Here is a 17,705-nt window from a genome sequence, read left to right as displayed (position 1 = left end):
GATGTGGGCACGTCACATTTAATTGTCACAGAACTGCCAAGAAAAGAAACACAAGACTATGCTGGCCACTGGGCTGAGCGCTAAAGGGCTGGGACAGACACCCAGGACAGTGCTGAAGCACTGGAGGAAGGAAAAAAGGGAGACAGAGGGGCAGGTGTTGCTTCATCTAGCTGCTTGTAGAGCGACCAAACAGTACCTGTCCAAGGTGAGCAGGTAAGTGGCAGATACTGGGGTTTCAACATCTTCAGAAACGTATTTCTAGTTTTATAGTGTATACCACAGTGCTCTGACATTAAGACCATCGTTATTATCTTAATAAAGCTTTGTTTGTTACATTTCAGGGAGCTTGAATTTCAAACTCTTTCATTCATTAACTGCACTTACTCCAAGGAAGCCAAACATGGAGAGAAATCAATGTTTTTTATATATGAAGTGCAACAGAAATATTATGTGCCAAAAACAGGCACACAAAGTCTTGGCTAGCCAAATACAAACAGCTCTATGATGCTACTAAGTCACCTGTTCTAGTTCCAGCAACCATCATGCCACACTTAATGCAAAACACAGGGCTTTAATTGGATGGTTGACATGTGTCTGTCTTGGGAGCCAATGGAAATGCCTAATTAGGGCAACCTTTGGAATGTTCAAAGGTCCTTGAGTTACTATTGATAAGACAAAAGGACATCATAAAAACTTAAGAATGCCTAGAACAGAATTTTTGCTTCTCCCGGCAGCAAATCACACCTCAATTTGGGGAGGAGGGGTTTAAGCCCCTAGTTTTTTCAGGGTCTTTTATTTGTTCGATGGTACAATATAGCAAAAACTAAATTTGGACCTCCTGCTCTCTACCTATAGCCAGAAAGCTTGCCCTTATTATTACTGTTTCAGATTGGAGAATTAGTGTGGTTAAACATACCTGAACTCATCTTTAATAACATTAAAAAATGACAGCAGACAACAGCTGCAGATGGTTTGCTTGTTGTAAATTTGAAAACTATTATTTGAGTTCAAGCCTATGAGAAGTACATGTACCACAAGTCAGTGTGATGTCTGAAAGGAGCCAGTTTCCACATGATTAAGTGGGGAAGGGGGAGAACCATATGCTTTTGAGCAACAGTACACCTCATCAAGCAGCAAAACTTTTCAGGTCACTTGGCGTTAAATTTTTTAGCAATAATTCACATGACAAAAACCATAGCTGCAGCAATATTCACTCTCAAGAGGATAATTTAATGCAATGGCCAATGGAGCAGATTCTGCTTCAGGTGGGAAAGTTCAGATCTTTTATTAGAGAGTCTGCTTAAAGGAGAAGAAACCTTCAAATTAACAGTTTAACACAGGCTGGGATTTTAAAACCTTACACATCTGTTTTATCTATGAGGGTGCTAAAAAAACCCAACCTGTCGCCAGAGTTCCTTTCTTGAAAAGCCAAAGCAAGTCAGATACTTTCCAGAGAAGGCTATCAGTACATGGGAGCATCGCCAAAGAACATAACGTTTAGGAGGAAGGGCCATTTTTAAGGGGCTGCTCACTTCCTTTAATTCTTCTTGCACGCAGTTAAGGTATTTTTATTCCATATTTTGACCATCTGTATACCACTTAATCACCGTAGTCTCTAAGTCAGACCACATAACTGGCTTGTTACCCATTGTTCTGAGAATATATAGCAATCACGTGTCAAAAGGTTTTAGGTGCATGTTGTGGGAACAGGGCTGGCTAGCGCTAGCTGGCCACGTTTTCAAGTAGAGGAATTTGGTGGAAATGAAAGTTTCAAAAAGGCTGCCACTAAGCGTGAATATTTTAGTTACATAATTAACATTGCATGATCACACTCCTTGTAGACTAGGAGACATTTTGCATTTCTTCTACAATGCTATTTATGCAATTTCCACTGCAAGCCTAAAAAGGAGTGCATTTTAAAACGAGACAATAAACGAAAGTATCAGCTTTATACCCTTTTGGTCAGATCAATTTTCGAAGGCATGTACATGTTTTAAAGGCTTTTGTATTAAGGCATTCAAACTCATAGAACAGACATCTTTAATTTGAGGCTTGAGCTAGTTCTATTATTTATACATACCACTTTATAATTTATCCCCTATTTTGTCCTCCCTTCCCCTTTCCCCATTCAAAACTGTTTTCTTAATCACGTGGTAGCTTTTCAATGGATGTCTCACTTGAATGTCAGGCACCTTAAGCAAAATAAAATCAGGTATTCAAGAAGTGAGGCATCTGAGCTAGTATGTGGCTATAGAAAGATTTGTTTGATGTCAGGGCTACTTTGCCATCTTACTGCACAAAACAACTGAAAATATGGTGAAAATCCCATAAGGGAAGGCTTAGATAGTTTTCACAATATAAATGCCCCTCACTGAGTAATTAAGAAGGCATGTGATCAATAAAGGCACTCCTAAAATTCTGGAGGCTAACATAGCTGAAAGGAGTTTAAAAATTATTTTAAGCACAAATATTTCCATTTTAAAAGACAGTATATTTCTACAGAACATAACATTCTCTTTGTTTTATTTAACAGCTGTCCTGTGGCTTCCAACCTAAACATCACTTTTGTCTTTAATGCAGTCATTGAAGAAAGACTGGCTTTTCATGAGAGGCAGAAGCGGAAATGACTAGGTAATCCCATCACATAAGGATTTTACCAAGTAGATGCCTTATTCCCAATGGAACTGTGCAAGGCAATGCTTTCAAGCTATGCGGATCATACCAGTTTAGTCAGTTTCCAACAACAGCAGAACTTCAAGGACAGGCTCATTAAATTGTAATCTGTATATCCCAATTGAATAGCTCCCCATTTACGTTCTGCCAGACAAGAGTTTTTAAAGGCTGTGACTGCTCTGCTGTTAATCTTACAGCTTTAAGGAGTTATCCAATACCAGTAACCAAATGCCATAATAAAAAAATTCTACATTTTATATTTTGTATTCTACCAGGATACTGAATACATATCTCTCTTCTAAGATGGCCTAGAGCAGGCTTCCTCAAACTCGGCCATCCAGATGTTTTTGGCCTACAACTCCCATGATCCCTAGCTAGCAGGACCAGTGGTCAGGGATGATGGGAACTGTAGTCTCAAAACATCTGGAGGGCCAAATTTGAGGAAGTCTGGCCTAGAGAGGCAAACCATCAATGAGGCACTGCACAAGAGAAAATACTGGCCTTCCATTTAAGCGCATCTTCAGATATCAGGCACTACCAAGACAATATTAAAGACTTTAAGTGGCCATGTTTATGGAAACTTTCAGCAAATCAGAAAAATCTAACACAACCGCTTAAGCTACCTGCAGAGCACATCAAGGCCTTGAGGTCCAGTTAATCATTTATGATGCCCCCCACTTTAGTGTGTCACATTAATATAACTTTAGAAATCTATGACAATGTAACACATGCCAGACATTACACAACAGGTCAAGGGTAATGAAGGCACATGCCAAATCTGCAAGTGGGTGATGTCAATGAAGGAGGAGGATGACCAACATGGAACACAAGCATAATTGCAATGGAGCTGCTCTCAAGCAACCCAATTTGACAGGAAACTCCACTGCTTAGAATTCACACAGCACTGCAAAAGGCGCACCACCCCCCCTCTCTCTCTCTCGTCAGCACAAAGCACTGAGGTAGTGCAAGACATTACAGGAGATCCATCAAGATCCCATTATGATTTACTCTGGTTTCCTTGCAGTGGAGGAAGAGGTTTCCTTAGAGTGGAGTGAGAGCTGGACCATAAAGAAGGCTGATCGCCGAAGAATGGATGCTTTTGAATTCTGGTGCTGGAGGAGACTCTTGAGAGTCCCATGGACTGCAAGAAGATCAAACCTCTCCATTCTGAAGGAAATCAGCCCTGAGTGCTCACTGGAAGGACAGATCCTGAAGCTGAGGGTCCAATACTTTGGCCACCTTATGAGAAGAGAAGACTCCCTGGAAAAGACCCTGATGTTGGGAAAGATGGAGGGCACAAGGAGAAGGGGACGACAGAGGACGAGATGGTTGGATAGTGTCTTCAAAGCTCCCAGCATGAGTTTGACCAAACTGCGGGAGGCAGTGGAAGACAGGAGTGCCTGGCGTGCTCTGGTCCAGGGGGTCACGAAGAGTCGGACACGACTAAACGACTAAACAACAACAACAACCTTGCAGTGGAAGTAGCTACTCTCTCACTGCTTTGACTTACAGTGGGAGCCATGCAAGAACTACCAGCCCAAGGAGCTATCAAGCAACTACCAATCTAGGGAAGATATAGTTACAGATAACTGGGCTTGCCCAACTGGCCTGTAAGGAGTCATATCCCTGCAGTATCATCATCTGGAGGAAGACTAATATCCTTGAGCTTTAGTGACTTTCCTATTTCCAAACAAGGGTGACATATGGTAATAACTCAAAGATACAGTCTTTGTCCCTAAAGTGAATTAGCTTTATATTTGTGAGCAAAATTGAGGACAGTCTGCTACAGTCTCATAAAAGCCGAAAGGTTTTTATGGGGAAATGTGTAGTTTATTTTAAACAAAGCTATGTAATTCCTGCTTTTAAAGTCTCACAGCTCATGCATCCCCAAAGAGCCAATGGTTAACGACATAATGACTTTCACTGCAATATCAAACTAATGGACACATTAACTAAGGCAGGCCATTCCTACTGACATCTGATTACCACCCATAGCTGTGTATGAAGTATGATTTACTTGCTAGTACATCAAGTAGGCTATAATGATAGTTGCACACTGAACACACTTCTGGATGCAAAGAACTGTCCTTTCTCTACCTGCAGTAATTGGGAGGAGGCTGCACTATAAGTACTGGACCACATACACCAAGTAATGGTATCAGCAGGCAAAGCAAATGGCCAAAACTAAGTACAGTGGTACCTCGGTTTACGAACTTAATCTGTTCCGGTAGTCCATTCTTAAACCAAAACCTTTCTCAAACCAAGGCGCACTTTCCCTAATGAGGCCTCCTGCTGCCGGTGCCCTTTTACTGTTCGGATTCCGTTCTTAGACCGAGGTAAAGTTCTCAAACCAAGACACTATTTCTGGTTTTGTAGAGTTTGTAAACCAAATCATTCTTAAACTGGACGGTTCTTAAACCGAGGTACCACTGTAGAGCTACATCAGCTAACAAGAAGCATGCACAGGACAGAGAATGAACTGAGCCAGAAAGCTGGTAATTCAAATGTCACATCAGCCATACACTTACTAGGTGGTCTTAAGCAAGAACAATGCCCTGCTTGATAAATCTCTGTAAATCTGTTTGATGCTAATTTACAAATCAGGGTTAGAGGCAGCACTTCAGCTAGTTTCACAGTTTTGGGCTCACAGGAAACTATGCTTTAACAAACATGAATTCACCAGGAACACAAGGAGGTTGGGGAAGAGAAGTGCTAAAGGTGGCTTTGTTGCAACACCAATAAACCGTGATTTGTTGAATGAGCAGCACTGTCCCTAAACTGAGCCACTGATGCTTAGCCTCAGCCATTTGCAGTACATTAACATTAGCAACCCACCTTATCCATTTGTTATAAGGATTACCAAGGAGGCGTTTGAAGTGCTTTGAATGTTTAAATAGTGTTTTCTCCAAGTAGCACTGTAATTAGCACAATGAAGACACAGCTGCATAAACAGTACCAACTTTAGAATGCTCTCACCATGTTACACATATTTTGTAGCTGAGACTAAAGCTGGGGCAGCAGAATCCAGCCTTGGATTGTGGGGATCCGCCCCCCTTCCAACCTCACCATTCACAATCTGTCTGGAAATGATTCCATTGCCTCTATGCAGCGCCTAGAACTCTTTAATTGGATTTCCTTAATCCAAGGTAGGTGGAACTACAAACAAGGTGGTCTTCCAAGTCTGCCTGAATGCACAGAATATCAGCCCTCTTTGGACCCAAGAGGTCAGAATTTGAAACTTTCAGAAACTTGTACAACAGGCTTTTAAAAATGAATTCCACATACCCATGACCCTAATAATCCTGCACACAACTATGTCTAAAAACTGACACTTCTTAAATAAGGGACTTCCCAATTCTACAGCTACCCGCCGTTATAAACATTCTCTAGTAACTACACTCAAACGGCAAATCAGTTCTTTTGTCAGATCATACAGATCCATGTAGTGATTTTTTCAACCAATGTGACTAACTTCCTGGGAAGATCAGTGGTGTGCTTCCCAATGGTGAAGGATGGAAGGGAAGAGAATGGTATAGGTAAGAACTGAGGCTGTAGACTGGGAAAGGCTATGTTCATCAATCCAAGTAAAGCAGCTATAGCTGAAAGGGAGGAGGATTCCACACCATTCTTTGGGGGCTTGGAAGCTTTTGTATGGGACAATTGTAAAATGTTAATCAGTTGAAGAGGCATTGGAGCCAAGAGTCTTTTCTTCACCAAGGGTGAGAAGTTAAGAGATCCATGAACTGCGACTAATCCGAAAGAAGGCACATCAGGGAACTATATCATGCTAATTAAGGTTGGATCTATGAAGCTGTTTCATGAGAAGAGAAGACTCCCTGGAAAAGACCCTGATGTTGGGAAAGATGGAGGGCACAAGAAGAAGGGGACGACAGAGGATGAGATGGTTGGACAGTGTTCTCGAAGCTACCAACATGAGTTTGATCAAACTGCGGGAGGCAGTGGAAGACAGGAGTGCCTGGCGTGCTCTGGTCCAGGGGGGCACGAAGAGTCAGACATGACTAAACAACAACAACAACATCAGCAGCAAGAAGCTAGAAGAGAGTTGATATGAGATTGCAGAATAAGAGCGAGTCAACATTTCTGGAAACCCCTCTCCAATTGATTGGTGTATGTACATTATTATTTGAATTCAAATTTGTTTTAAGCAGTCAAGGTCTCATGTGTGGAGAAGTGACTGGTTGTGACAATATAAAGACAGTTTCTCTGTTCATTGAACATACCTGTACCAACAGTAAAAGGGCAAGAACCCATTGAACACCCATATACATATTACAAACACACCATGTCCACGTTGTAAGCCTACTTCAAATCAGCAGATTGTTTTGTCACTTAAGCATGCTTGCTCAAAAGGGAGGATTATCTAATCTGTAAAAATCCTGCTCAACAATCCACAAGCATTTAGGTATTTTCTGATAGCTAAGGAATAGCAGTTTAACACAGCAGGATAGTGTTTCAGATCTTTGTATTATACAAATGTTATTAGACTAATGCAAGATGCAGCTGAGTTGCCTAACCCAAAAACTCAACATGAAATGCACAGAAAAAGGCCTACAGCTCAGTTACAGACCTTTATAGACAGAAGATCCCAAGTGCAATTCCCAACATCTCTAGGTTAGAAGGATCATGTGCTACAAGGGTGAGAAAGAACACTGCCAATTGTTTGTATGGTGTATGTTCTCTGCCTGAAATCCTAGGAATCTGCTTCCAGGGTACACAATATTGCTGTCAGGGTGTACACAATACTGGTCTAGAAGGACCAAAGGCCTGACTGAATACAATGCATCTTGCACACCATGGGGCTGTCTCAATTTGTCATCAGGCAGATGCACGGGGCAAGGCACTACGTTCAATTTAAGTCTTTCCTTGTGATGTGAGGGGATGGTCTGGATATTTGGGAGTGGAGAAAATCACCTTGTTATTATCATGATCGCACCAGCACGTTGCCTCCACAACCCTTGTATGCTAGGAGATCCATTGGATCCGGATGGTCGCCACTGGATTCCTAGGATAGTCTAGATAATTTTGAGGAGGTTGAAGTCAGTGATTCTCTTGAGGTTTAGTCTCGCTATAGAACGGTAAATCACAAAGGACTATCAACAATATCACTTCTGAGTGCCCTCTCCAGTGCTATGGAGCCCAGCATGCCCCTGGTTCTCTAAGCAGCTCTAGGCAATGAAACAAACCAGACTACTATTAGAACACATATGGGACTGACCCAATGTGTTCAGAATGCATAATTTTACCTACCTAGCAGTAAAGGCAGAGAAGGACTACTTTACTGTCTCTGTTGCCTCCTGAAATAGCCTGTCAGCAGAGCTATCCGGAGTGGTGCAGGGCTTGTTGACATCTACCCCTGTGAATGGTTAATTGCCTACTGAGACAATTTTGCTAGGTATTTTGAGGATGAAATTGCTCACCTTCATGCCAGCTTGAATACTGCCATTAGCGCAGTACCAAGCCATGTGTCCAATGCACCATTTTATCCCATTTTTGTGGAATAAGCTCATTTTTGTGGCCTGAGGACTTGCAGCTGTCCTGCCTACATCCTATCATTTCAATATTTGCCTGTCATGGCTTACTCAAGTCATAGGGGGCAACGGCTGAGCAGGCGTGTGGAAGTGGTTAATGCATTTTTATGGCGTGGAGTGCAGCTCACCACTTTTGAGGTGGTGATGAATACACTCCCGTAAAAAATCTTACACAGTAACAGCTTGACCAACTGTGATTCATGGCCTGAAGTCCTCTAATGGGCACTTTGTATGGCTACCTTTAGGACTGGTTTGGAAGCTGTAGCTGGTACAGAATGCAGCAGCCAAGGTACTGAGTGGAGTGCCAGTTGTGCTGAGTTTTTTCTTTCTTTCTGCCAAAGTTGCTGAGTTAAAAAAAAAAAGTTTAGAAAATTGGCAAAAATTGCATGTATGGCAACCCTGCTTGTGCCGATATTACTTGTGTTGAAGGAACTGCATATGCTGCCTGTCAGGTACTGAGTCATATCCAGGTTCTTGTTATTAACTGTTCAGGTCCTTGGAGAGGTCTTGTTGGCTTCATCCAGGGACAATGCAGAAACTGGCCTTCTCCATGGTAGCACCTATAGTTTGGAATACTCTGCTTCCATATACGAGAGGCAGTAGAATGCTTCCAGCATTTATTGATAACCTCTCTCTGCTCAGGGACTTCCCAATCATGAATACTGGATATTACAGGCTGGAATTTTTTACCATTATATACAGAGAAAGGGTTTGAATATATGTTTTAATGCTGTAATGTGCTCTAAGGTTTGTTTTTAATAGAAAGTTGTCCAGAATTTTTAAAAAATAAGATGCATATGAAATTTTGGGTAAATGCAAAACACATACAGTCCTCTAGCCATAGCTGCCCAAATCCTAAACAATTTACAATTATACAAAAGATACAGTGTCACTCATCTACATACTCTGAGGTAGCAGCAGTAAGTGATCTAGAAAAAAAAGTTGGAGAAGATGATCCTCGGGGTCCTTTCCAACTCTATCATTCTTCAAATTCTCATCCCTGAACAAGAGTCCTGAAGTTCCAGTTTGTCTCCTTTAAAATGTTTTCATATGATACGGTCAATGATAACAAAAGAGACTTTATGACAGTACCATAAACACGGATTAATGTAGTCACTCATACTAACTCGAAGCAATGTGCTAGGAGAAGGTAGATAAGAGGTGCTGACACAGAAAATGATTCAATGCAAGTGACTCGCACACTCATGAGCATGATCAAAGTCTGAATGGCGTAAGTCAATGGGATTCTTTGCCTTGAGGCAACCCTTAGACATTTGATCCTTTCAGCTTTCCTTAGATCGAAGGGTGGGTTTTAATGGGGGTGCACAAACCAATTCTGGGGGAACAAAAATCCAAGTTTTTAAAACGTGAAAGCTAAAACTCAAATAATAACACAAAGCTTAGAGTTACATGAGAAAAAGCTGAAGGAACTAAACAGACTAAGGAGGAATGATGATGATGATATTTACTTACTTACTTACTTACTTACTTACATGCCACCCATCTGACTAGGCTACCCCAGCCACTCTGGGTGGCTTCCCAGATTGTTTCAGTTATCAAAAAAGAATGAGACCAGTTTTAAATGGGCCACTTCCATGTCATTTAACCATTGGTGCCTATTTGCTAATGTCCCCAATCTGATGTGCTGTTGCTGGCATACAGAGCTATGAAACTCGCAGCCTGGATATCTGCTCCCATATAGGCCCCACTGCCCATCAAAGGTGGGTTTGCACACTGTCCCTTCAACTTCTGATTTTGCAGCAAACTCTACAGCAAGCAGTTAAACATCTGAACCAACAAATTCTGGTTTGCTGCAAAATCTAAGCACATGAGCCCAAATCTTGCTCCTGTAGCACCAAGGCATAGAATCACAGAATGTAAATCACCCATAATGTTGGTGTTCCTCCACACCCACACACCCACCAAAAAAATCTTGTTCCCAGATACTATCAAATATCCTAGCACACCACATGAGCTCAAGAAGCAGTAACTAATGCAAACTTATCCTATTTGAATCACACCACGGAATTGCTATGAAGCTAACCACAACAGTGCACAATCCCTTTGTATAACCATACACACAAACGAACATGTTTAGTCAATATGATGCAATTACTCAGCAATACCAAAAACAACCAACCAAACAATAGTTGGGAGTCAGCTTAGAAGATCTATTAGATATGTTGGGGTCAAAGCATTTTAAATGCTTGTGGGATGCTCTCCCCAGAGAGGCTCCCTCAGTGCCTTTGTCACATATCTTTAAGAGCCAGTCAAAATAATCCCCCTTCTCTCAGGCCTTTGGCTAATTAAACAATCAATGTCCTGTTAAACTGGGGGTGGGGATATCGTTTTTCTTGCCAAAGAAGGACAGAACTTTTTTTATGTATGCTACAACAGCAGCAAGGATACTCATCGCAAAGTATTGGAAGACGCAAGATCTACCCACTCTGGAAGAATGGCAGATGAAATTGATCGACTGTATGGGACTGGCAGAATTGACGAGCAGAATCCGTGACCAGGGAGAAGAGTCGGCAGAAGAAGATTGGAAAAAATTTAAGGACTATTTACAGAAATATAGTAAAATTTAAGAAAGTTAGATGGTGTTGGATTGAAATTGAGAGGCTTCTAGCTGCAATGATATATAAGAACATAGACGGGGGGGAAAAGGGTTTGTAAAATAAGGTAATGTTACAAGCTGTAATGCTTGAAATGAAGGATTTGCTGAACAAATAATCTTAATTGGGATACAAGAAGGAGAAGTATGAGGAGGTCTGAGAAATTTGTTATTTAAAAGTATGGTTTATGAATCTAATGCTTTTGTTTAATGTTTCTGTTTGTTTTGTTTGTTTGTTTTGTCTAAAAATTGGAAAACTTAATAAATATTTTTTTTAAAAAAAAGGGATATCGTTTTTCTTCCAGTCCCAATAAAGCTTATGCCATACCATTCCCAAATTATTTAAATAGGCACTGAGTCACTGGTGTGTGTGTTTGTGGGGGTTTTTAAGGTCGCATAAAGCAACAGTGTATAGTATCCACACATGCAATACTTACATTAAAGGTAAAGGTACCCCTGACCGCTAGGTCCAGTCACGAACAACTCTGGGGTTGCGGCGCTCATCTCGCTTTAATGGCCGAGGGAGCGGGCTTTGTCCGCAGACAGCTTCCGGGCCATGTGGCCAGCATGACTAAGCTGCTTTTGGTGAACCGGAGCAGCGCACGGAAACGCTGTTTACCTTCCCGCCGGAGCGGTACCTATTTATCTACTTGCGCTTTGACATGCTTTCAAACTGCTAGGTGGGCAGGAGCAGGGACTGAACAACTGGAGCTCACCCCGTCACGGGGATTCGAACCAGCGACCTTCCAATCGGCAAGCCCTAGGCTCAGCGGTTTAGACCACAGTACCACCCCTGTCCCTAGCAATACTTACATTAGATAGTTCTTAACTCTCTAAATACAATTTATCCACTAAAATATTCTTGATAGCTTGTGGAAACACCCCCATAACCATACAGCAAGATATTGGGGGAGCAAATCAACCGCTAAATGCCCCCAAAGTCAGCAGAAGATGAAGGCTGCACATCTGTAGTAGCCTCATGGTGCAAGAAAACTTCAGGAGGAGACTGCATGCTGCTGACAACCACCAAGGGCTGTATGTTGAAAAGAAGCAAACAGCCTGCTACTTTACTTGCTTCCTTTTCAGTCTGGGCCAAAAGTAGAAGAAGGGAAGCTGTTTTGAGTCTTCCAAGGGCACTGTATTGTATTTTTTGCTGCAACAGATCCAACACCAGTAGACTTTCTTCTTGCTTTCTCTTGCAGATTACCATAAATTTCCAACAGCATTCTCATGATCTAAACACTAATCAATTAACTCATCAGGGAAGACTATTCTAATCTACTGGATTAAAGTGGGAAACAAACAGCAAGCACACCCTTTTCAACAATTCCTGCAGGACAGGAGCTGTTGGTTTTGCAATATCATCTACAGATCTCAGCTGGCTCGTTGACCTTTGAGCAACTACATCACCGGAAAGGATTGAAACTTGCACAGTTTATACCTGTAACCTGACTTCCAAGCAAATGTTGGCAGTGACAGATGGCATTGGGAGCTTGAAATCCAGATTAGAGGGTTTCGGTTTTTTCCCGGTCACTCCACCTCCTCCTGGTATTCACATCTGCAAAGATTCCATGTGGAAGTGGATAGAGTAAGTCAACAGTCCCCCCCACTCTCCTCCCCACATAGGCAGGACGAAAAGTTTCAATTTATTTTTTTTAACCAAAGATTGCCAATGTACCCAATTGTTCTTTAAAAAACTATTCATTAGGAATTAAGTTCTTTCCCCAAAGAGCTAACTTTTTAACTTATTATTTGCAGTTGGTAAAGCAAAAAGGCCTCAATTTATTTTAAGCATTTATATCCTGTCATTATATTTAAAAATTTCCTTGGAGGCTACATCTAGTTAGTCTCAAAACTGAATCTGCCCATTGCATCAAGAATAAGCCACACATTATTCCAAACAACTTTATATAGTGTATTAAAGATTATACCCTGGCAGTCAGTCTCAAACTGCTATCGTAACCTGAACAACAACAGTAGATGGACTGGGCTGACAAACTGAAAAATCATTAAGACCGCATTATTTATTTATATAAATTATATAACACCTTTCATTTCAAGAAAAAAATATACCAATATGGACATCTTTAGTCTTAGGCATACAGTATTCATATGTATTGATATAGCAAAAATGTTAAGAAAAGGAATGCAACAATGTGGTTCAATCAGAAGCTATAGCTTAAGAAATAACCACAGTCCAAGCAGATACAGACTGAAAGATAGAAAAGCCACAATATTATTTAGAGCAGATTCAACTTGCATCTCCAACTAGAACACACTTCTATTTTTGAAGCATATATAAAAATAGAATTGCTGCAGAGCATCCAATCTCAGGCAGCATCCTTGATCACATGGTATTTCTGTGCAGGCATTTGGGGCTTTAACAAACTTAATTAAGAATCAGAAACACATAGTTAAAGGGAAGATTTATGCAGGCTGCACAAGAGGCCAGATCAGAGCCTTGGCATACTGATTTACAGTAACTCCTAATAACCTGTCAGATGCTTCAGAAAATGGCAAACAGACCACTAAAAAGAACAGCATTCCACTCTCCTAGGTGTAGCAGGAGCATATGGCTTCTGCCTGAAAATGCAAAATTAACTAAAGCATGAAATGGAAACCATTTCTTTCTGTTTTTAATAGAAAAAAATCCTGACAGATGCTTATCATGGCTAATATTCACTTACAAACCGAACGAGAACCTCCTGAATGATATGCCACTGATTACTAGTAGATGGGGATTCACAGTGACGGTTATTACCCTGCTTGTGAGCATCTTTGATGCATCCAGCTGACCAGTTAGAAAGATGATTCTAGACTAAATCTTCTACAGCCTGCAAAGTAGTTGGATTACGTCATCTGCTCGCATACTTTTATACAGACTATACAAGCCATATGGGAGTTCTTACCGTCTCAACATGTAATTTTGCTACATAAATAATGAACTAAAGAAAGGTTAAATAGCAAAATTACAGCTTCCATTAATCAAAGCTATTCCATTTTTCTATATAAAATACAATCAACGCAGCACAGAAGCATGAGTAACGTACGGTAACCAGGGTGAAGTAATGGTTAGCACATTAAACTCAGACCCAGAGGACCTGGATTCTAATCGCCCCCTTAGCCACAAAGCTCACTAGGTGACCTTGGTTTAGTCTTGCCCTCTTAGCCTAATCCAAGTCACAAGGTTGTTAGGACTGAGAGTGTGTGTATACTCTCTCTCTGTACATATATATATGTGTGTTATAAGAGCAAAATTTAAACAAAAGATACTGTACACCTTACATTGCTTTACAAAACATATCCATCACTTCAGAGCTGTACCAATTTCATTGGAAATTTCACACACATTGTTTTCAGCCTACACAGAGATGTTCAATATCTAGGTCAGCCATCTTTATACCACCTTGGCCACTGAACCATGTGGACCAAAATATCAATTTACATGAAATATACCAGAAGTTTTTGGTGTGAGAAGAATTGTACTAAGGTGGGGGAGAAACTACTAAAAGAAAAGTATTCCTGAGATGCCAGTCCCAAAGGCTTTATTCAGATTTATGCATCACATTATCAAACAGCTATATCCAAAAGGTCCGAGGCCAGCACTTTGCCTTCATTTTATCAATAGTTTCTTGGCACAAACAACCATCTTTAAATACCAGCAAAAAGCTCCTTGATTGCTCAGACCTACGTGACCTTTAGCATGGGCATGCTATTGCCCCCAAATGCACCACTTCTATACAGAAACACTAAAAAGCACACTCAGATATGGATTAATTTCCTTTCCATCATTTCTAAAGCAGAAGACAGATGCAAAGATTACAAGGACGCCAAAAGGGAATAATTTTCAATTATATATCTATATGTTATTTTTCAATGTTTTGAATAATAACATATAAATATATTAAAAAATTGGAATTGCCCTCTCAATACCAACAGTGGTTACAAGTACTCATGCCACTGACATTGCAATCCTATAATGCCTATTCTGAAGTTTGTTGGCATCCATCTGTCTCGAGAGACAATGGAAGAGTGTACCTTTGGCTTCCAGGATAAAGTCAAACTATAGGAGAGTTACAGCGCCTGCTGTGGCTGTAGAGACCGATACAGGAGAGACACGTTTTATTGCCCCACTGAATTGAAGGACTTACTCCCTGGTGAATGTGCACAGTATTGTGATCTCTTTGATGGGAAGCCAAAATTGCGTATCCAGATAATGGCCAATGAAAGTGTTTGAACATAAAAAGGTGCTTTATATTGACATCAGACCGCTTTTCATTTTATCCAGTTTAATTTGCTGATACCAGCGCTCCATGGTGTAAGACTACCTCCCTCAGCTCTGCTGTCTAGAAATGCCATGACTTAACTATGGTCCCTGTCTTCTGGACTAAAATAACCAACTGCAAATTGTTGGGGGAAACCAAAGCCTAGTCTCCTAAGAAGCAAGTGGGCATGTAGATAAAGGAAGAGTAGGTGAAAAGATGAAAGGTTTACTATATTAAATGTCTAGACTACTAGAATCATTGGATTAGGTTGTTTTTCTGTGAGGAAACAGCATTTAATTGTGAAAACATGTATTAAGCAGAATTGCCCGCCGTCTCACCTCATTCCACACCCAGTAAAGCCACAGAAACTGAGAATTCATCAATCAGCAAGGTTGTGGTTTCTTTAAAAATAAAGCGCTTAATATGCTTTTATCTAAATCTTTTATTCTACTTGAAGCTTTTCTCTTTCCCCAAGACCACTATTTTTTTCTTCTACTAAATGGAGCGTGTACCATACCAGGACCAAACCACTCTGCCAAGCCCACATCTGAAAACCATGAATTGCTTGTTCCAAAAAATTACCTAGTCAGGGATTAAGCAGTGGGAAAGGTCTCAATTCTTACAGAAGCTTACAAAAGTCAATCGCCTAGTGTGGAATTCAATTCTTAGAATATTGTCAAAGGATCAGGGTTGTCATTGAGGGGGAAAATAGTGGTCCAAAAAGCAATTTGCACACAACCCTTAATAAACAGGAATTCCTACCATCCTTACTCCTATCAGATTCAGGACCTCACACAGACTTGAAAGCAGGTACACACACTATAAACCCTCACATTTCCCCATCTGAGGAACAACAGCAGGGGGGGCCTTTGAGCCTTTAAGTTCAAAATGAATTATCTCATGCCTAGGAACAGCTGAAATATTGGAGATTTCCATAGGGTACTATTTTTATTTTTTGCATTTTTGTTATCTATTCCTGGCAGGGAAAGGGATGGAGAGATATACAAAGAATATGAGGAACCGGGTGCAGTCAGGGAGAGATAACATTTCAATGGGCTCTGATTTCTTCTACACTGGAATGGAAGGGGAAGATTTGGGTGGCCCTGTTCCTAGAGATGAGAAACAGCAAGGCTCCCCTTTAGTGACCCTTTCCTTCGGCGGAATACGGAGAGGAAAAAGGAGAAAATCAAGGTCTCGACGACGACAACAGCAACAACCAGGAGTGGCAGCAGGGGAGGAGGTGCTTGATAGCAGAGTCACAGAAAAAGACAAGTGTCACCCGCTTTAAGCACCTGGCCATGCTAGAGAGAGCACCAGACAGGCTCTCCAAGCTTCAGGCCTGGAGAGATCCGTGCCTGGGTTGAATGACTCCCTCCATCTGCACCAAAGCCATCTTCCCCACCACGACAGGAAGAAGGTGGGAAGCAGGGATTTGGGCTGCAGGCTTGGGGGCCTCGATCCGAGGGAGGGGAGGTTGCTTAGGAATATGCAAGCAACGTACAAGCAAGAGGGGGAAGATGGCTGTTTCTGGAGAGGGGGAGATGTTTTTTTGGGGGGGGTGTTGGCCCCCAAGGGATTCAAGAGGCGGGGGGGGGGAGAAAGGATATTCCCTCCCTCTCTTTCCCTTTCCACCCAAAATATAGAGCCAAAATCGGGGGCGTCAAAATCCCGAGGGAGGAAAAGATCCCCTTTTCCAGCCGCACCCACGATGAAGGGGGCAGGAAAGGAGGAGTAGGGCGGCGGCGGCGGCGGGGAGCGATCCGAGGTCTCCGCCTGAGCCTGGATCGGGTCCAACAGGACCGGCCAGGGGGGGGGGGTGATGCGGCGCGGTGTTGCGGGGTGAAATAGGAGGCAGCCAGGTAGGGGACTGGGGGGGGGTCTCACCGTTGATCACCCCCCCCCACCGGGCTAGGATCGGGGCCTGACTCACCGCTCTGCTCCCCGAGGAAGACCAGCTTGAATTTCCGCAGAGGGTTGCCGAAGTCTCCGCCCGCCGACATGATGAGGAAGAGGAGGAGGAGGAGGAAGGTGGGGAAGCTGGAAGAGGAGGGAGGAGCCGCCGCCCGTCCTCGGGCTCCCCTGGCTGGGCTCCCTCGGGGGCGGAGAGGGGGCGAGGGGGTGAGGGGACGGGGGAGGGAAGGGAGGCCGCCGCTGCTTCTCGCTCGCCCGCTCTTCCCCCCGCGGCGGGTCTTTCCTCCTCGTTCTCCCCTCACGGAAAGGCAGCGGCGAAGGGAGGCAGGGAGCGGCCGGCGGGGCTCGGGTCGCTTCTCTTCTCCGGCGACGGGCGGCCGTCAGTCCCTCCTCCAGCCAGGCAGCCACGACGCAACGTCGCCCTCTGCGCCCGCTGAGGCAATCCCGGCCCCGCCTGCGGCCTTGCCTCTCCTCCCTCAGGCTCGCCAGCGCCGCCTCTTCCCCGGCTCCCTCCCCTCAGCTTGTTATTCGCTTGGCGAGGGAGCGAGCCCGGGCGGAGGGAGGGAGGAAAGTGAAGAGCGAGCGCGGAGGCCAATCAGAGGGCAGGGAAATGAGGCACGTCCCGCCCCTGCCTCGCGCCTGACGGACGGACAGGGAGGGGCAGCGCGAAGAAAGAGACTGAAGGCCAATCAG

At 42.9% G+C, this 17,705-nt stretch overlaps 1 protein-coding gene across 2 annotated transcripts in view; it reads right to left on the bottom strand.

The window, feature by feature from the left end:
- The window catches only part of RAB6A (RAB6A, member RAS oncogene family), a 57,987-nt gene extending 40,597 nt beyond the window's left edge, over positions 1-17,390 (bottom strand). The window contains exon 1 of one of the 2 annotated variants that reach the window (XM_053385384.1): positions 17,032-17,390. In XM_053385384.1, the coding sequence (XP_053241359.1) occupies positions 17,032-17,101 (70 nt within the window). In that variant the 5' untranslated portion in view covers positions 17,102-17,390. The remainder of the gene's footprint in view (positions 1-17,031) is intronic. The other variant, XM_053385383.1, reaches the window with a different exon arrangement.
- Positions 17,391-17,705: the final 315 nt, after the last annotated feature.

The sequence above is a fragment of the Podarcis raffonei genome, chromosome 4 (assembly GCF_027172205.1).
Source record: "Podarcis raffonei isolate rPodRaf1 chromosome 4, rPodRaf1.pri, whole genome shotgun sequence".
In the NCBI taxonomy this organism is placed as follows: domain Eukaryota; kingdom Metazoa; phylum Chordata; class Lepidosauria; order Squamata; family Lacertidae; genus Podarcis; species Podarcis raffonei.
This window is presented reverse-complemented; position numbering and strand designations above follow the sequence as displayed.